Source organism: Dermatophagoides farinae, chromosome 3, assembly GCF_024713945.1.
Source record: "Dermatophagoides farinae isolate YC_2012a chromosome 3, ASM2471394v1, whole genome shotgun sequence".
In the NCBI taxonomy this organism is placed as follows: domain Eukaryota; kingdom Metazoa; phylum Arthropoda; class Arachnida; order Sarcoptiformes; family Pyroglyphidae; genus Dermatophagoides; species Dermatophagoides farinae.
In genome coordinates, this window is record NC_134679.1 from 985,033 (window position 1) to 1,002,707 (window position 17,675).

Consider the following 17,675-nt stretch of genomic DNA (forward strand, 5'->3'; position numbering starts at 1 on the left):
AAATTTATTCAAAAATATCCGACCAATCGATGAAAAATGAAATTTATTGCCGAAAGTTTATTTTAAAGAATAAAAAATTCAAAATTTTTTTTTTGTTTTCGAAATATGAATCATATGTTTGTTTGTTTTAGTCTTGTTTTTCATATTTTTTAGTTTTTGTCATTATTTTTTAATGGAAACATGAACAAGTAAACAAACAAACAATGGAAAGATAATAAAAACAAATTATTCATGAAGATAATGTGATTACAAACAAACAAAAAAATTCAATACAGTTTTTTTTTGGGTTTTTGTTTATTTGTTTATGAAAATTTTTCATTTCTGAATCTACAGCATTGAAGGGAATTATGGAAATTTGATTTGAAACTTTATTCTCCATTGGTCAAGTTTTACTGCAAAAAAAAAATTCTGGAAAAATACAACAACAACAACGACCAAACTCAACAAGTTTATTCAAGAATATTCTTCCATTGTTTCCGATTTTTAATTCCAAGAAAAAGTAGAGAAAAAAAAATTTCACGTTTTTTTTTCTTTTTCTTGTTTTTCTCGTTACAGTGAACACAATATATCGGAGTAATATGTTCCCAATAGAGCTATTCCATGAAATTGTTCGTTTTTTTTTCTGCTGTTTTTTGTTGTTGTTGTTGTTGTTGTCGTAGTTTTTGTCGTTGTTGTTTGACCTACTATCTCGAATTTATTATACTTTAAAATTACTGTGGAATTATTCAACTTTCAATCTTTCCTATAGCGATATTTTTTTTTTTCGTTGTATCCAGTGAATCGAACAAAACACACGCACACACATACACACACACTACATGGATGAACAGTTGTTTTTTTTTGTTGTTGTCATCCAGAGATGAAAAAGTAGAAGAGATGAAAAAAACGACAATAAAATAAAATGAAGAACCAGTGGGAAAAAAAACAAAAAACAAAAACAAAAACAAAAACAGCGAAAAAAAATGTTTTTCCGTATAATTTCATTTTGGGCAATTCATCGTCGTTGTTTATGAATGTGGAACAACAATAATAGCAATAATAACCAATATATATTCAAATTAATTGTAAACAAAACAAAAAAAAATCGACAACAATGGATTCAAAAATTCAATGAATGGATTACACCGAATTCAATATTATATATACACACACACACACACAAAGAATCCGAATCAATCCGATTCTGGAATATTCTATATTCAAATTCCATAATTTTGGTACAACTTTTTTTTCTAGTGTATTTATTCATTTGCATGATGATGGTGATGATGAAAAAAAAACCAAACAAAACAAAACAAACAATAAGAATATCCAGAAATGAAGAAAAAAACAAAACAAAAACTTGCCAAAACAATAACAAAAGAAAAAAGAAAGAAACAAAAAACAAAAAAAAAGTTTAAATACAGTTTATATCCATTAGCCATTATCTACATCGTCATTATTATTTTTTTTTTTGTTTTTTTTTTCATTCATTATTATCATCACTCTTGGGATGCTGTCAAGTTACATCCAAAGACATATACACACACACACACAGACACACAGACACAGATAGACAGATACATCACAAAATAATAATCATAATGATTTTTTATTACATAAAGCTGCCAGAAAATGAACACACACACACACACACACACACACAATCAACAAGAGAAAAGTTGAGTTCAAAAAACTTTTAATATTCTTATCATCATCATCATCTTCATCATAATCATTGGATGATGATGATGAAGATGTTATAAAAAAAATGATTAAAAATCATTTCCATTCATCGATTATATCCAGTTTATTTTTATTATAGTTAATTATAGAGTTATTTATTATTAATTATCATATACAATGATGATGATGATGATGATACTTGATTATTTTATCATTTCATTATTTTTCGTTCATTGACATTTGTTTTTTTTTGTTATTCATGAATTTTTTATTTTTTTTTTCTCTCTTCTCTTTGATGATTCTTATCGTTTCATCATTCAATGATTCATGATTCGTCATGTTATGTCGTTTGTGGTGTTGTTGTTGTTGTTGTTGTTCGGTTGTTTGGTTGTTTAGTTGTTCCAATGATTGAACATGATTTTCAATCATGAAAAAAAAATTGGTTTGAATATTCTTGTATGTTATGTGTATGTTGGTAATTTTCAGTTTTGAATTTTTTTTTCCACGATAGAATGATGATTTCTTCGTTTTTTTTTCTATTACTATCGTTTATTCACTCATTTATTGACATACATCAAAAAGAAAATAAAATAAAATTTATAAACACTTCAAATAGCAATCAAAATAAAGAATTCGATTCTATAGAATTTAAGAATAAAAAAAAAATTTTTTCTACACAAAAACAGAAGAAACAGAAAGCAAACAAACAAACAAATCAAAATTTCTTAAATTCTGTAATGTAATGAGCATCATCATTATATTATTATCAACATCATCATGAAATGAAATGGAATGGAATTTTAAATCGATGATGATTGTCAATGTTGTTTTTTTTTGTTTGTGTGTACGTTCACCACCATCACCATTTTTGAATTGTCGTCATCATCATCATCAAAAATATTCGCAGATGTTTTCTGTTGGCAGATCAGTTGTTTGTTTTGTTTTTGTTTTGCTTGAAAAAAAAACGATGCTGCAAATAAATGAAAAAAAAAAAATTTTTCATCTCATTCGTAAATGTTGTTCAAATGAATTTTCCTATAGATTCAAAGTTTTATGGGACAGAAAAATTCGAAGTAAAACAAAAATGAAAAAAATAGGTTTTTTTTCGCACGTAGAGAGGCCAGAATATTCTATTTTTGGAATGAAAATTTGTTTGTTGGCCTATTTAATATAATGATGATGATGATGATTTTTTTTGTTGTTTTTTTTCATGTTCAGAATAAATTCGAAATTTTAGATTAATGATGCGATAATTTTGAACAAAAAAAAACATCATCCTCATATTCCACCTGTATATCGCAAAGGATATAGTGTCAAGGTTATGGAATAATTATATCCAATTTATGGACAAAAAAAAAAATTTTTTTCTCATTTTTTTCTTTATTTACAACAATTTTTTTTTATTTGTTTACCAACACACCAATTTTCATCATTGATTTTTAATTTTGTGTTCACGTGTGTGTGTGTGTTTGGTTTTGAGTCTTTTAATTGTTTTTTTTTTGCTGTGTTGAGTTTGTCATATCCCTGGAAAGAATCAATTATTTTTTTTTTACAATATAGAATAATTTGGGTTAAATGAAAATGGAAAGAAAATTTGTGTGTGTGTTTGTTTGTATGTAAGATCACAGGGATTTGTGTCCCTATTTTTAGTTATATATATAAAAAAACGGTTATATCCCGTTGATTTTGGGCACAGGAAAAGCAACGAAAAAAAAGAATCAAAAAAAAAGTTTGTGCAGAATGAATGAATGAATGAATTTAAATCCCAAATAAAATGAGTTTCCGAAAATAAGAAAATTTTTTCTTTCTTGGAATTTGTTTTGTTTTGTTTCGTTATTGTAATAGTTTGTATACAAAGTCACAAAGTAACAACAATAAATTCATTGTGAATGAATGATTATTTAAACCCATCCATTTGATCCAGGATGTTTTAAATGTTGTTGTTGTTGTTTATTTGTTGTTGTCGCCGTTGATGATGATGATGATTGTTGTTGTTGTTGTTGTTGTTGTGATGTTTGAAGATTTGATTCGAATTTATTATTATCATTTGTAATTTGGTCCATCGTATCTGATTCACGTGATTCTCGAGATCGATTTGTTGCTGTTGTTGTGGATGTTAAAACCACCACCACCACCACCACTACTATATCTATCATCATTTCGTAATGATCTTATTGTATTTGTAGCTGAATTTATATTTTGATGATGATGGTGATGACTATGATGACTTGACGATGGAATAGCTGCTGCCGCCGCCATCTGTTGATCAAATAATAAAAGATGATCTAAATCATCTAAATGTCCATGAAAACTATTGGAATGATGTAGACGATGTTGTTGTTGTTGTTGTTGCGATTGTTGTGATAATGATGAATCATTGGCCACCGTGGTTTGATGATGATGTTGATGGAAATTATCTGAATTTCTGGATGAATAATAAATAGAATCCGATTCATGTCCGTTAGATGAATGTTCCAATGAATAACCAAAATGACTAATGGATGTTAATGATGGTAATGTTGCCAATGGTTCATAAATATCGGTTGTATGTCGTCGAAATGATGATGCAGATGAATGATGTGTATGATGATTATGTTGTTGTTGATGATGACCAGAAGACGAATGATAAATTGATTCAGCTGTTAATAAATTATTGGCAGTTTGATTACCACGTGTATTTGTTGTTGGCAAACTAAATGCTTGTGTATCCAATAATTGTGGATGTGATGAATGATGTTGCCGCGTTGATGATAATGATTGTTGTTGATGCGTTGTTGTTGAATGATGAAAATGATGATCATTATTGTTGTTGTTGCTATTTGAAATGGCATGATTATGTAATGTTGATGGAAAATAATGTTGATAATGTCGATTTGTTGATCCATTCTTATTCCGTTGTACAGTTCCATAATGTTGTTGTGAAAATTTATTTGATGAATTTGAATTTGATGATGATGTTGTACCATGATTATTGTTTGATGATGATGATGATGATGGATAATAATAAAAATGATGTAGATTTGAATTTGAATTTGATTTTGTTTGTTGTTGATTTGTCATTGTAGTAGTGGTAGTAGTACCATAATTATTAGTAGATGTATCTTTAGATGAAGAATATAATCTTCTTGTGGTTGTTGGTACATATGGATCAATAGCATTTGTATTATTCTGTGATGGTGTTGCCGATGTTGACGATGATGATGATGACAAGGAATTTTTCGTTTGATTTAATCCACTTGTTGTTGTACCCAAAAGACTTGGATGAGTTGCCATTGAAGGTAATGGTGGTGGTTTATTACCCGAACTAATTTGTTGTTGAGTATTAGCAGTGGCCGATGCAGTAGCAGAAGCTACAGTTTGATTCGGATATGGTAAATAATCATAAATAGTAGATGGTTGATAATAACTAATAGCCGATGGTGTAGGATAATTTCTTATATTTCCTCCCGTATAACCATAATAACTACGACCATAAGTTGGTTCATAAGTTGCGGCTGCTGCTACAGCTCCAGTGGTTGTTCCATAATGTGGATGATTATGATGACCAACAATAGCCAAACCACCACCACCACCAGCAGCAGCAGCAGCAGCTGTATCATAATAAGATTGATGATGTGCTTGAACTTGTGCTTGTGATGGTATCAATGATTGCGATGGATAACCAAACATTGTCGCCGATGGATGATATAATGATGGTATTGAATGATGATGATGACTATTTGATTGATTTTGATGATGAAGATGATTATGATGTCCACCGGTTGTTGTATATCCATAAATGGAATTTATGGCAGCATTATTATTATGACCAACGGTATTTGTAGCAGAGAATGGATGATGATATAATGCTGAATTTTGTTGTTGTTTACTATTTGTTGACGGAAAATATAAAGCATGTGATGGTGTTTTTGATGTTTGTCCAATTTTGTTGCTACCACCACCATTATTTGTTCCATAAAGATTTGATTGTTGTTGATGATGGCCATGATGTTTTGATGAATCAAATTGATGATAATTTGATTTAGCATTTGATGATGATCCAATCGAATCAAGATTATATGTATTTTGTTGCATTGATTGATTATTAGATGATGAACATAATGATGAATAAGTTGATTCAACATTTGAATTCACAGCAACAGCAGCTGAACAATAAGATTTACCATGACTATAAGAATCCATTATTAATGATGATGATTGTGAATCAATCGAATTACGTTGTTGTATTGCACTATTTAAATTTTTATTATTATGGATTGATGGACTTGCATTGATTTGATTCACATTTGTTTGATTAGATGCTGTCGATGTTGGTGTCGTTGTTGTTGTTGTTGTTGTTGTTGATGTTAATGTTTTTGTTGATGATAAAGTACTTGAATTTGTTATATTTGATGATGAAACATTTCCACCAGAATTGGAACCTGGTGTATTTGTCACAGAATTAGCAGTAGTATTAGAATTTGTAGATTTAATTGATGATTGAAGATGAATAGCTTGAGATGATGTTGTCGCTACTGTTGTTGAATTGGTTCCAATGGATGATGATTCTGATGTCGTATTATTATTATTATTATTGCAATTCTGTTGTTGTTGTGCTTGTTGTTGTTGTTGTTGTTGAGCTTGTTGTGCAGCGGCAGCTTGTTGTTGTTCTTGTTGATGTTTAGCAACTGCTTCTAATGCAACTTCCATAATATCAGTTTTAGTTAATCGAAGTGAACGTCGTGAATTGAATACTTTATATGCCATTAACTAAATTATGAATTTGAAAGAAAACAACAACAAAAAAACATTACAATCAAAAAAATGAACAGAAAAAAATGCATTGGTTACCAATATAAGAACAGTGATTAGAATCAATACGGCAACATAGAACCATTGTTCATTGAACCAACGTTTCAATGATGCCATCGATTCATTTGATAATAATAAACGACGTAATGTTGCCAATGGGCTGGATGGATCAACTTCACGACAACGTTGATTTACATCACAATAACCATTATAATTATCACATGGTGTACCAGGTTTAGCATAAAGATCCGGTACATCATATGGACTTGTATTCCATTCAAATGAAGATCTTGTTGATGAAAAAGAAAAAAATAAATAAAAATCATCAGAATTTTAATTTTTTTTTTCAAAAACAAAAACATACTTGCAAGTACTATCATCAGAAGGCATACGACAACATAATTCACAAAGTTTTGCTGGTGAATCATTTGGACCTTGTTTACATTGACAAGATTCAAGACCATATGCCATACATATTGAACCAGTACATTCCTATGAGGGGAATCAAAATGAAAGAAAAAAATGAAAATAAACAGCAAAAAAAAAAAATTCTCATACCCCCATATAGCAAACATATTCTTCATTACAGATTGTTTTATTTGCTTTATTCGTTGATGGTGGACATTGTGGACCTTGACCAGTGGATATTTCGAAACGGAAAAAAAGAATAAAAAAAAACATCCAGATAGCAGTTAAGGAGAAATAATTTAAAAAATAAAAAAAAACATCATTTGTTTCATCAAATAATTGTGTATGAAAAGGATATTTGCAATAGCTTGCTGTACGGCAGCCATTATCATCACGGCATTTATTGCCAACTTTTAATTTACAATCCTGTGTACAGCATGGACCTTGGACTTGGGCTACAAATCACATTTGGACGTAATCTATGTGAAAATGAATGAAAATCAATCAATACTATATTAATTGGGTAATAATAAATAAGATACTCACCGACATGGTGGCTCATCTGGTGGTGAATTGGCACGCATTGGAAAACAACATGGTTCTTTACAATCTTCTTCCCAGCCACAATCACATTCTTCACCATCTTCAACAACTTCATTACCGCATATTGCATCTTGTGGTTCTAAATGAAAACAAAAAAAAAAAAAAAAAAAAAAGATGAAAAAATAACAAGAAGAAAAATTAACTGTCAAGTTTGAATTTTCATTTTTTGTTTGTTTGTTTGTTTGTTTGTTTCAAGTTTAAACATTAAAAATTTCGACAATGAAAACAAAAAAATTTTCAACTATGAAAACACACACACAAACACCACATAAGACTATGAGTGAGATTGATCATCACATCTAACCATCATCGTAGAATATAAAAACCAGCATCGTTTGAAATGATGAAAACATTTTTATTTTGATTTTACAATTTTTGTGTCGACATATTTTACAACTTTGAATTCGTTTTTTTTTGTTTTGTTTCTAGCCATTTGATTCTTCATTTCATCGTATATCATCATCATAAATTCATTCGTATTTCAAGCGAAAACAACAGCAAAACAAAAAAATGAAAAAAATGATCATCTTGTTTCCAATGGCAGTGGTAATGATTATTCTGGCATCAGTATTGGATACAATTGTTTGTTTACCAATTTCAAGCCAAAACAATGATTCTAACGGATCTTTCGAAATGTTTTCAAATTCATTGTCAAAACGTATTGAAAATTTATCTGTGAATAAGACAAATACCACAAATGAACTACCACTATTACCATTACCGCCAACAAATGTATCCAGATTGGAAATGACTCCCGATGTTAATCATGCATTGACCATCGATCATCAAAATATTGTCATCAATCTTGGCCAATCATTATCTTCTGGTATCACTAATGCTATTGTTCGTCCATTAACATTTTTCAATAATCTAATCGGATCGGCTGCCGGATCTTTGCCCGGATTGTTTGCTGCCAATGGTGCTGGTTAGTGCTAGATATTTTTTTTTGTTTTGTTTCATTTCATGTTCATCATCATCATCATGCCAGAAAACAATCAGAATCTAGAACGAATCTAGAACAAATGAATTTTTTTAGTTCTCTGTTTTTTTCCAAATGGCTGATCACTTAATCGTTTTTTTTATTTTGTTTTTTCATTTAATTTTTTTCTCTTTCTTTCTTTCTCTCTCTTTTGCTTTTTCAGCTCTTGGCACTGCAATCGCTACACCAATTCAACTTGGCACTTTGGCTGCAAATGCTGCCATTTCAGGCATTACTGGTACAGTTGTTTCCATTCCAATATCGTTAGCTTCGGGTGGTGCAGCACAATTAGTCGGTCTTATTGGTACTGGACGACAATTATGGCATAGTACATTGGGTTCTGATCCAAATAATTCAACATTCTGGCAAAATGGTCAATTATGGCTACAACCATTGGCCGTTGTTACCGGTACTAATTCAATACTAGCTGGTGTTGGTTTGAATGCATTGAGTCAAGGTGTTAAAAATTTAGGCTGGAGTATTGAACGTTTTGGTGTATCGTTAAGTAATACCGGTAAAAATGCTAAACAATTTGGTTCAGTATTGATTGGTTGGGCTAATGGTAAACCATTGTATGCATCCATTATTAATGAAACCGATTCATTAAAGAATTTATCATCGATTGTCGAAGAAATCAATCAACAACAACAGCCAATGGATACAATCACTAAAATTGATCTTGACAAAATGATTCCATTGAATTTAGAATCAGAATCGATGATTGAAACAACGACAACCACGATGGTTGAAATTGAAAATTCACAAACTCAATCGAAAAATGCTGATGATGATGATGATCAAATAGCTGAAAATTCAATTCATAATGAAAAAACTACTAACGAAATTACAAATCAACCAAAAAAAATGTGATCATTTAAAACTATCAATTATTTCGACACTTTAATTTATTTTTTCATTTTCATCATTTTAGTCAAACACATACACACACACTTGTTCTCTCTTTTTTTGTTGTTATTGTTTTTGTTTCACCGAATTTGCATAAAAAAAATCGACTAAAATTAAAATAAAAAATAAAAATAAAAATAAAAAATTGAAAAACAAAATCGACAAGCAATCGTCTTCACATACACTTCGCATTCATATTTGAATCATCGACTTTTTTTTCAAAATTCAAATTCAATTTTTATAAAACTGTCAAAGTCATCGAAACACACACACACAGTGAGAGAGAGAGAAAAGAGCAGTTTTTTTTTTGCTAATACTTGTCACTATCGCGACAATTGTCAAGTAGCAAAAAAATAAAAAAGTAAAGTTTGTTTTTACATTTTGCTGGAAAAAAAGTGAGATATAATCGAATTTCATCAAAATAAGATCAAGTTTGTTTTCGAATGAAAAAATTTTTTTTTTATGGAAACATCAAAATTGTCACACAATCAAACTTTATCGTTTTTTTTTCTCTCAAGAATCTGATGATCTTGAATGACAGTTTTACATACACACATTGTATTCTGTTGTATTCTGATAAATTCATCTTTTTTGTTGTTGTTGTTGTTGAATGGAAAGAAAAACTTTCCAGAAACCAATTAGAAAAGTGAGAAAAATTCTCATTTTCTATATTTACAAATTGAAATTTGTATTCCATTTTTTTTTTGGTCTGATGATGATTCTGTGTGATTCCGTTCTTTTTTCATTTTCTTTTCGTTTCTCATCAATAATAATGATATAATGATAAAAATAAATGTTGTGCACATCATTATCAAAGTTCTGGTATATACTACTATATCCAAAAACACACACACACACACAGTAGAAACCGGAAAGAGAAACAAAAAAAAAGCTTTTATATGGCAAAAAAAATATATTAATTATAGGAAGACAAACAACACTGACCACAGCAAAAATTTTATATTATTTGATGTGGCAAAAAACACTCAAATACACACACACAGTGGGAAAAAATTAATAGATTCATCTTGTATTTTTTTTTCTATAATTTGTTTGTTTGTTTGCCAATAATGGCGCTGATTATTATGATGAATACAAGAAAACAGCAGCAATTTTCATCATAGTCATCATTTCGTTTGTTTGTTTGTTTTGGACCAAAAAACATCATCTGTGGCTCTTGTGTTATTGTAACGAGAAAACAATCTGTGGACTGGATACAGTTTTCAATTTTTGAAAACAAAACAAAACAGAAAAAAAAATCATAATCATTCAATGTAAGATTAAAGGTCACAGTGAAAAACTCTCATTGCTTTTTTTGTCCATCGATAGATGTTGTTTAATAATGATTGGGACTTGAAATAATTGAATATATCTCATTGTTCCGATATCGTCGTCGTCGTCGTCATCGTCGTAGTTGTTTGTTGTAGATCGGTTTTGGCCTTTTTTTTTGTTTTCCCATTTTTTTTTTTCATCACGACCGGCATACTAAACAATAGAATTTTCTTTTCTTTTCATTTTTTTTCTCCATTCTTTTTTTTTTGATTATATTGAATTCGTGTTAATGGAATTAAAGTGAATGATGATGATGATTCAGTGTGAAAGAATGAGAAAAAAAGTATAATTTTCGATTTTCTTAAAGTTTTTTTTCATCCTTTCTCTCTCTCTTTCTCTCACATTTTATTCAATGAAATGGTCTCTTTTTTTTCTTTTCTTGGATTTTTTTTAAACAAAGTTTCATATAAATGAAACAACAACGACATCAGCTGCAGCAGCAGCAGCAGTACACAAACAGTCTTTTAACCAGAAAAAAATATATATAGGCCAAAACAAAGGACCGAGGCTCGTTTTTCTTTTTTTTTTTTGGTCTCAAATCTTGATATTTTTGTTGTTCAGACATACATATAGATGGAAGACTATAGTGTAATAGTCACAATTGTAAAAGTGTGATTTGACTGGTAATGTATAGGCAAAGAAAAAAAATAAGAATAAAGATGACGACGTTGAAAAAGAATTTCTTTAACAAAACAAAACAAAAAAAGAAAAAAAATACAGTGAGATAAAGAATCCAAGAAAAAAAAGACAAACAAAAAGAAAACAAATCATATACAGTGATGAAAACAATGACAAACAAACAAACAAACAAAAAAAAACACACAGACAAACATCAAACCTAGCTATACTATGAATGAAGATGATGAAGCTAGACAAGATTCTAAGATGAAATATTCCTGATATGAAAAAAAAACCGAAAGAGCAAAAAAAACAAGACAAAAAAAAGAAATCGATTTATGGTTAAATCACAGATCTGTTGGTCGATATCAATGTGTGTGTGTGTGTGTGTGTTACATGAAAAAACAACCAAAATATATTTTTGGGTATATTATTATTGGTCTCTATGTTTGTCCAAACTTTATAATCAAAATCAATAAAATGATGATTGAAATGAATTGGAATCATTTTCATTGTAGTTTCGAATCGAAAAAAAGACTAAAAGGTTTCATCTAGTCACATCAAAGTTGTGATGACAAACTTTTCACTCGTTCTCTCGCTCTCTCTCTCTCACTCTTTTCTTCATAATGTCGATATATAATTCTATCTTTTAAATGTCAAAAAAAAGAAAAGAAAAATCGATTCACTTCGATACTCACCTTGAAAACATCCTTTTAAACTTTTGGCTTTTGTATTCAATACAGCATTGATACTACGTAATGAACATGGTGAAAATTTATTATTATTACGTTTATCACCGGATGTAGCTCTTGCAAACATTATATAGTTGCCATTTTCACCGCCCGGTGTACATGCATGATCATCTTCAGGATCGTGCTAGAGGATATAGACAAAAAATCATTATTAATTCTCAATAAATCAATCAATTAATAATTACCGGTGATCCAAAATTATGACCAATCTCATGAGCCAATGTAACATGCGATACAATGGGAGGCACATGTTTGCCATAATTGAGCAATGTAACGATGCCTGTATTTAAGCTCTTTAGGCTACCACGATAATGCTGATAGATTTGAATAAATGAAATGTAAAAAAATGAATCAATTAGATGACTAAAAAAAAACTTACCCCATTCTTTTCACAAACACCACCGGCATTCTTAAGATCACCGGTCCATGCAAGTCCTAATGTTCCACCTTCAAAATCTCTATAGGTAAACATATAGGCAAGACAGAATGCATCGTAATCTTCTTCAGAAAAAAGCTCGAGAAATTTTTCCACACCATAAGTGGACGGATAACGATATTCAGGATCTTTTAATGCTTCCATTGTATGTACTTTGATACGTTTAATCAAGAATGAAATATTATCTGGACGACCATCTTGATCAAAATCTATCGAAATCAAATTCGTAAATTAATATCCTGAATAAGCAAACTTGTCCAAAAAAAAACTTACCAGTATTTTTATAGATATTATTAACCTTTTGTACATGACGTGTCATTGATTCAATACATGCTTCTTCGCTGCCCATTTTTTCATAGAACAAATGATCAGCTTGCAGATATAGCATACAAGTTGTTTTTTTCGGATCCACAACAACATGACGATCATGATGTCGTTGGTCATCGATCCAATGGGTACGTGGATGCACTGCTTTTATACCGTATGGTTCTGATTCCGTATAATGTAATGAATCCATATCACGCCAATAAATACCATGATTACTACTACTACTACTACCACTTTGTTGTTGTTTTTGTTTCAATTGTCGTGGCTGTTGCTGTTTATCACCACCACCACCATGATGATCATCATCGATTAATCTTGCATTATTATCATTTCTTGCCGTACTGCTACTGGTAATTGTTTCCAAAATTGTTGTTTCATTATCATCCATTAAACTGGAACTTTTATTATTGCCATTCATTGACATAATATGAGCTTTTGAAATATTTGTAGAACGTCGTTGTCTTCGTTTCATTTTTGTTTGATCTACTAAAGCATCATCATGATATGAATCAAAATTATTTTGATGGAATGAAGAAAGCCAATTACCACCACCACCAACAGTAGCGGCAGTTGTTGTTGTTTGGAATGGATTAAACAATGGAATATAATGTACAAAGAATGATGCTGTTGTTGATGTTGTTCCATCATTGGCAAAAAAATTATGATGATCATTATTAGCCATTGTTGCAGCACCGTGTGTTGCATTCAATGGAAAATTTACATCACCACTAATATAGATAACTGAATGAAAATCATAATTTCCAAAATTGAGATCAAAATAACGTTCAGCTGGTTCAATATAGAATTCTTCATATTTCGTTTGCAAATGACCATCCAATAGACCATTTTTAGTAATAATACCAACAAACGTTGAATCTTCATCATCTTCAAGATGACCAATTATAACATTTGTCATATCATATGTGAATCGTTCATTACCAGTGGATTCAATCATAATATCTTGAGCAAAAACAGTTTCACTTTGACTTTTTAATAATAATTGAAATTTACGATTATGAGCCGAAAATTCTAAACGAATATGATGATGATGATCATCATCATCATCATTGAAATCTTCATCATCAATATCCTTAATGTAATGATGATCGAATGAAGAAGAATGTTCTTGTTGATCATTATCATCGACAATAAAATCAAAATCATCATCATGTTCATATAATGGTAATGGACAATTATGACGAAAAAAGGCAATAGTCGTAAGATTCATTATTGTATTTGTAACGGTTGTTGTAGTTAATGATGGTATCATTGTTGATGATATTTTTGTTGCTGTTGTTGATGTAAAATTCATTAAATCACGTTGTATTTGTTGTTGTTGTTGTTGATTACTAATTGCAATATTATTATTATTATTATTACTAATATCGACACTGGAATTCATTATCACAGGTACCGATGTAGTAGTATTATTTGCAGTTTTAGTTGTAGTTGGACTGGTTCCAATTGTTCCAACATCATCATCATCACCATTATCATCATGTGCCATATTCATTTTCTTTGTCATACGATCATCATCTTTTTGTTTACGTTCATTTATATTTCGTTTTAATCTTGTATATTGATGTAATAATCTATGACGATCATAATATAATGGCTCAAAATGTGGTATAAAAGTATTTAATTTTAAACCTAACAAAATAAAAAATTATTCAAAAGAAAACAAAAATTTGAATACAAAACAAAACAAAACAAAAAAAGAAAAAAATTAATAATTTTTTTGTTTCATTCAAGATTATTATTCTGGTAATCATTATACTTACCTAAAACATTGTTATTATCACCATCACCACCTGCAGTAGCAGCAGAATTTTTTATAGCTAAAACTGGATTAAATATTGGAAAATAAGGCGACGATATGATGATCATCATTTGAAAATAAAACAATATGGTCCATGTAATTAATGATGATGTCGATGATGAAAATTTTTTCCAATGGCCATCATTATCATTGGCCATTGTTTTGACCACTGTTTCATTATTATTGTATTTATGAATTGGTCGATTTTTTCGTCGATGATGATGATGATGATGATGAGTATATAACCATGATAATATTGATTTTATTGGCCCCAATAAAAATTTAGCAATTTTTATTATCGATAATCCATAATCGAATGTTTGTTGTTGGATGGCAGTCAAAAGAATTCGAATGATTGTGGCAAATGTGATGGTCGTTGTTGTCGATGTCGATATAGTTTTTGTTGTTGCTGTTGTTGTTGTTGTTGTTGGTCCATCCAAATCAACATTTTGATTTTGGCTTTGTTTATGTCGCATATTTAAAAAATTCATTCAATTGAATTTTTGATGAATCAAAATGATGATGATCCCCAAGATATAATAATGAAAAAATGATGAAAATTTGAATAATAAAAAAAAATCTCAACAACGAAAATTCACCGGGTTAATCATATAAATATCCACATTGTTATTTTGAAAAGCTGAAAAACTTGAAATTTTCATTGATTTTTTTTTCGTTTGAATGAATACGATACGGACGCTGAATTAAATTTCATTCATATAACTTGTTATGATGAATTGGCCATTCGTGCAGTGAAAGACAAGAGAAATGAAATGCTGGAAGAAAATTTTTCCATTTCTTTTTTTTTGTTTTTGGTGTACCGAAAAACGATTATTTAATTATTCACTGGAAATGGTCGATTTTTATTGTCGTCGTTCTGTAATGACAAATGAATTCGGTGATTCTGGAATTCATCAGAAACAGAAACAACGGTTCAAAAACTGGAAACATTCAATTGAACAATGTATTAAGTGCAAAGTCCATGAAATCATTTAGTGCCGAATGGATTCTCTATCTGATCATTCGATTCATCAAAAGATGATGGAATTTAATTTTTTTCAAGAAAAAAAAAATCACATTATGATGGACAGTGAAACGACAATGATCATTGGAATAACACGCACAAACAAACCACCACCACCAATCGCAACACAAATGAATTGTTTTGTTTTCGTAAATATTCTGTTGATGATTATATCATCATCATCATCATTGGTGGTGAACGATATGCGACGAAAATGAATCCGTCATTTCCGTATTCAAAAGAGAATAATTTTCACAGAACACACACACATACGGGCAATTTATAAATTTTTTTTTCAATAAAAAAGTGAGAATTCTATATTTTTCATCACCAAAATCATTTCTTTTTCATAGTTTGTTGTTGTTGAAAAAAAAATTCGTTTGTCGATTCATTCAATTTCTTAAACAACAACAACAACAACAATAACAATAACAAAAAATGAAAGAAAGAATTGGCTGATTAGAATTTTGGTTGGGTTTGTTGTTTTTTTTTCTCGTTCACTTTTTCTTAGTTGAGTTGGCTCATTGCCTATGGCTGGATTGTGCTAGCTGATTGACTGGCTGGCTGGCTGGCTGTTATTGTCGTCTATTCTAATTCTTGAGAAAAGAAATAAAAAAAAAATTCGTCATTCTTGCTTGTTTTGCCCCGGATGATGTCGATGTTATTGCTGATATTGGGTGCTATTTTCGAAAGTTTTTTTTTCTCTTTTTCTTGAACATCATCATCATCATCATCATCAACATTGAGTTGCTGTTGCTTGATTCTTTCTATACAGAATTTAGGGTTGTTCACAAAAAAAAATGAAGACGATACGACGACCAACAACATACACACACACACACACACAAACACACAGAATATAGAATCGAGGAAAACTTTCGAAAAAAAGAATTTTACTTTACAGACAAATAGGGAAAAAAAACTCAATCATATCACTATATACATGGACATGTTTCCTTTTATTTATGAAGATGATGATGATACTGATAAAATATATTCTTGCAGTAGTAGTAATAGTAGTAGTAGTGGTAGTGGTTGGTCCGAAATTCTGTAAGTTATTTGGGAAAAAAAATCGATATTTCGGTCATATATGAAAAAACAAACCGAATCGTTGAAGAAATGAATAAACGGGTGCGGATTTTTTTTTTCGGGTAAAGATGTTTTTCATATATATATGATGACGGAGAATACAACCAATACAAACAAACAAACAAATACTATTCTGCATGAGCATCCATTATATGATATAGAATGTGTACCCTAAATGGATGGAAAGTAAGCAAAAAGGGAAAAGTTTCGGAAAACTCTTTTTTTTTCTTCATGGCTCTTCTTACCACCAGTATTTTTTGTTGTTGTTGTTGTTGTTGTTGTTGTTGATGATGATGTTACCGACAATTTTTTTTCTGCTATATATCATTAGTGATGATGGAAGCCAACAACGGCATTCTATATATAACAAATAAATGCATGAATCACATTGATATGGTTATAAAACGGAAAGAGAAAATTTTTACTAATAAACGTAATACCAACATCATTCGGTCATCACATTTTTACGTTTAGTGGACAAAAATTTCCATTACAATGTTGTTGAAGGTTTTGAAATTGAAAACCGAGCTATTGAAAGGAAACAATCAAAAAAAAAAAAAAAAAAATTAACATTCAGAAGTAGTAGTAGTAGCAATAGTAGTAGTAGTAGTAGTAGTAGTAGTGGTAGTGGTTCGATCCAGAATCGATCCAACAAAAAAAAAAATTCTTTTTCATTCTTACACAGAATCTTTTTAGAAATTTGCAGAACAGAATTTTTTTTTCGCCTTGAACGACAAAAGGCAAAAAAATAAACGGCAGACGATCAAGCAGATTCTATATGCATGGTGATGGTGATGGGGGATTTATAGGAAATTCGATTCTGGTTACACAGCAACAACATCAACAACAGAATATAGGAAAAAGAAATGATTTTCTTCTATTTTGCAATCTAACGCTATGACGCTATTTATATGATGACGATATTC

At 30.1% G+C, this 17,675-nt stretch overlaps 3 protein-coding genes across 3 annotated transcripts in view; 2 read left to right on the forward strand and 1 right to left on the reverse strand.

Moving 5' to 3' along the window:
* The window catches only part of Mlc1 (Myosin light chain alkali), a 95,115-nt gene that overhangs the window by 14,433 nt on the left and 63,007 nt on the right, over window positions 1-17,675 (forward strand). The gene's annotated exons all lie outside the window — the stretch shown is intronic.
* On the reverse strand, window positions 3,026-17,274 carry LOC124498357 (uncharacterized). The gene is given in 13 exon segments (XM_075729119.1): window positions 3,026-6,414; window positions 6,496-6,745; window positions 6,821-6,948; window positions 7,015-7,096; window positions 7,223-7,311; window positions 7,313-7,343; window positions 7,411-7,546; window positions 12,001-12,178; window positions 12,240-12,368; window positions 12,434-12,699; window positions 12,764-14,467; window positions 14,599-17,106; window positions 17,194-17,274. Coding segments are annotated over 12 exon segments (6,198 nt in total). The 5' UTR covers window positions 15,128-17,106; window positions 17,194-17,274; the 3' UTR covers window positions 3,026-3,738.
* Window positions 7,733-9,510, forward strand: LOC124498162 (uncharacterized). The gene is made up of 2 exons (XM_047061881.2): window positions 7,733-8,392; window positions 8,610-9,510. Exons 1-2 carry the CDS (start codon window positions 7,978-7,980, stop codon window positions 9,314-9,316), a joined length of 1,122 nt encoding a protein of 373 aa, XP_046917837.2. The 5' UTR covers window positions 7,733-7,977; the 3' UTR covers window positions 9,317-9,510.